At 54.8% G+C, this 3,584-nt stretch overlaps 1 protein-coding gene across 1 annotated transcript in view; it reads right to left on the bottom strand.

Annotated features, from left to right (window-relative positions):
* Nucleotides 1–1,212, bottom strand: part of VDBG_06007 (conserved hypothetical protein) — a gene marked incomplete at both ends in the record, with an annotated part of 1,883 nt that extends 671 nt beyond the window's left edge. Inside the window, 2 exons of the mRNA XM_003003519.1 lie at nt 65–107; nt 279–1,212. Of these exons, the coding sequence (XP_003003565.1) occupies nt 65–107; nt 279–1,212 (977 nt within the window). The remainder of the gene's footprint in view (nt 1–64; nt 108–278) is intronic.
* Between the last annotated feature and the right edge of the window lie 2,372 nt (nt 1,213–3,584).

The raw sequence follows: 3,584 nt of genomic DNA, 5'->3' as shown, positions 1-3,584 counted from the left end.
TCGGCTGTGGCAAAGAATCCCGCATGTACTCGATGGCATTGACTTCTGGGCGATGCAAACTCACACACAAACACCGCGCTGCTCAAAAGTCGACCATGATGGCATCTCTGGATTCAGACAGCACTATGTTGTCCAGTCGAAGGTCGGGATAGAAATGTGCCCGAGGTTTCTCTGAAATGAAAGCACAGCTGAAGTGATTTGATATGCCCATTTGAACTGTTCTTCGGTCCTCAGGGCGTTACTGGAACTGAGAAACGGCACAATGTCACGCAATGTACCGTGCCGATGCAGCTCCAACGTAAAGCCAAGCACAGCGTTCTTTCCTCCGAATCTCGTCCGTTTTGTGACCAGGTGGACAGGACGAGACATGATGTTTGGGTGCGGTTTGGTGGTGAGTAGGATTCGTAACTCGTGGTACAGGTACTTTGGAAAGCTTGTCAGAGCCTTGAAGATATAAGACTGGCCGTCGATTCGCACGATAGATGTGCTGTCGTGTATTTGCTCAACAAGCTGCACCTGCGTTATGTTGACACAAGGCGGGAGTGTAACATCATGTCCCCAGGCAGCCTCGAATTGCCGCACAGAGAAATGGTAAACTTCCAGAGCAAAGGTTGGGACGACTGTAATGTTAATCTGATTGATGTCCAGAGAGAGAGAATCGAAAACGATGCGGGAACCAAACGGGAGATGGCACAGGTACTTTTCTGCATACTCGAATCGTTCGGAGTGAGTACGACGACGCCTTGGTCCGTCACCGTTGATGAACTCCTGATCGGCTCCGCCGATGGTCATGGTCCAGATCTGTAGTCGTCGGAGTATGTGCATCGATACCGAAAGTCGAGAAACTCTGACTCGATCTTTCGTGTGGAATGCCTGGTCCAGCTCAAGTAGGTCTCGGACGAGACGTGTCTGAAGGGACAGGTCGGGAACGAAGACGTCAATTCTCATGGGGGGCACAGACGCCATGAAAAGAGGCGTGGCATAGTATTGTGAACCCCATGATGTGCAGCCATCGATCCTCCAGTAGGGGGTGACTAGAGGCGCGAGACTATCGATACGGTTCTTGGGGTTCAACTGAGAGAGATCCCAGGCGATGTCTGCGGGGACCGGCAAGAGAGCCTTCAACCTAGGCTGAGATGGCGGGACTGTGGTTCTCTTTAACACTGCCGTAGGGTGAATGACCGTATCGATGGTTTCAGGGTTCAGTTCCATGGTGGTTCAGTCGCTGCTTCTTCGACCCTCGCCGTCAGTCAAGTCAATCGGGAAGCCAAAAGAGCGAGGGGGGGGGGAGTGGGAGGAGTGTGGCCGGTGCTGAAGCTGGCGGATGAGACAGCTTGCCACGCGCTCGATTGAGGAGTGTGGGAATGGGTAGAAAGTCTTTCGATGTGGGCGGAGCTGATGAATCAAGCATGTTCCTTTCTTTTCTTCTCTCGCGGCCAGGCCGACTGCACGTATTTGGTTGTTTCGACTGCAGAAGAATCGCGGCGCGGATGACGGCCAGCGATCCCCGGGCTCGGTTGAGCCTTCTTCATCCGTCCTGCATCGACCCATGGCTCCTGTCACACAAGGCAGCAAAGATCGGCTATTCGTCCGTCCCCGTCCTGCCAACCTGTCAAATTGCTCACCTAAGGAAAGCCTCATGCAAGGCACTCACGCAAAGAGCGAGGAGACAACTAGGTACCAACTTAGGCATGTTGGGGGAACACGGTGGGTTGGACGAGCCTTCCAGTCTGCACAGTGAAGGAACCTCCATCCTCTCGTGTTTTCTCGCAAGAGAGGCGATGGGCAGGCTCCGAGGTGAGCATTTGTCCAGCTCAACAGGGCCGTCGTGCAAGCAAAGTTCACATGAGACATGAGACATGAGACCATGGCCGCATTTGCACGGCATAGCACCGGAGCAAACACACCCTGTAGGACTTGGATGGTATCCAGATGCAGAGGGCAGGTGCTGGTTGGGCCATGCTTCAACAGCTGGCAGAAACGGCGCGCCCAGATTTCTTTGTTGGGTCGGGTTGATAATGCCCCGCATCGTTCAGGATGCAGCCAATCCCCCGACCCCCAAAGTGAATCGCGCAGGGGCTTTGGTCACCTTGGGAGCAGCAACAAGACGAACTCTGTGCAGAACACGGTGTCCGATCGAGTGCGTTGTAGGCAATCAGGCGCTGAATGCCCCCAGCGAGGAGGAGAAGTGCCGTCTACGACAGCTTGCGAAATGGTCGATCCAATCGGCGTCGCTCAACACTCTTTCTAGTTGGTGTCCGGCATTGATTGATTGCCGACATGATCAGAAGGTTCTCCCACAGGTTGATGAGACGCATGTGGGAGAAAGGACGTTGGGAGTTCACGCAATGAGGTGCGCTCACCTCACACAGCCATACACGCAGCTTGCCGTGCTCTGACGATCATACATGGAGAAGGTCGACCTATGGATAATGACGAACTTGATGTCCCAACGAAGAGCGAGGATGGATGTCTTCACACCACGTGATGCCAAACGAAAAACGGGCGCCCATTCCTGACTCAGGCTCCGGGACTCATTCGCAACAACGAGCAAGCTTGCGTGGCTGCCTGCCTCTGGTACATGGAAGACGGACCCCACCAGCATCAATGTAACCACGGTGCGTTCCGCGGGCACGTCTGTTGTCTGTCATCTCTCACCTTTGCAAGCATCGGCTGGCAGACGACCAACATGCTGCGGCCAATCCTCCCCGCTGACTTTCAACACTGTCCCTATTTGTAGCCCTGGAACCCCCACTCTCTCGCCGATATGCGACCTGCAGGAGTCGAGCCATGCCTGGACATATTCGTACCTACGTGGAGGCTCGACGTGGGGTCGTGCCATTTGAACGGCACAGGACGAGCACGAAATTGAGTGAGACCTTCGACGGCCGCATACCACGCTGGCTTCAACACTCAAGCCACGGGTGGCTACTAAGATCGATCCGTCGAGAACCACACTGGCAACCCCGGAATATCGGAAACGAACGTCGGCGAAGGAAGCCATGCTGAGTCTCTCCATGGGGGGGGGGGGGGCTACACTCACACCTTGGTGCTGAATACAATGGCCCTGCTGCCCTCTCTGTCGTCCGCCCTCACCGATGTGCAGGGTTCACTGCACTGTGCACCCAGCCTAAGACTATGCCTGCCTAGCCTGCCGGCCATCATTGAGACACAGGTCATCCCGGGGACCTCAGCATGTGGTCGTCTACTGGTCACTCCTACGTGAGAAAAGCTACCGGCAGGGAGATGCTTCGACCGCAGCTTTCACGCATGGAAATCTCGGTCAGACGTCTAGCCTGCCCCCAGCTTTCGGTTGCGGCGCTGTTTGGGTCAGCAGGGGCACCGAAAGCTTTCCCTCTGCTGGGATCACGGTCCTTGAGAGGCCGTGCCCAGGCTAGCAAAGACATCTCGAGCCACTGATTGGGCAACTTCTGACCGTCTGGAATCACACATATGCGATCACATCGTGTGACCGGAAATGAGTCATCACAGGCTTTATGAACAGCATCCAACGAGCATCAGGTGGCTTCCACACCACCAAAGATGTCTATTCCCGAAATGAAATAAAATCAACACCGAATTTG

This window comes from Verticillium alfalfae, genomic scaffold (genome assembly GCF_000150825.1).
Source record: "Verticillium alfalfae VaMs.102 supercont1.7 genomic scaffold, whole genome shotgun sequence".
In the NCBI taxonomy this organism is placed as follows: Eukaryota; Fungi; Ascomycota; class Sordariomycetes; order Glomerellales; family Plectosphaerellaceae; genus Verticillium; species Verticillium alfalfae.
This window is presented reverse-complemented; position numbering and strand designations above follow the sequence as displayed.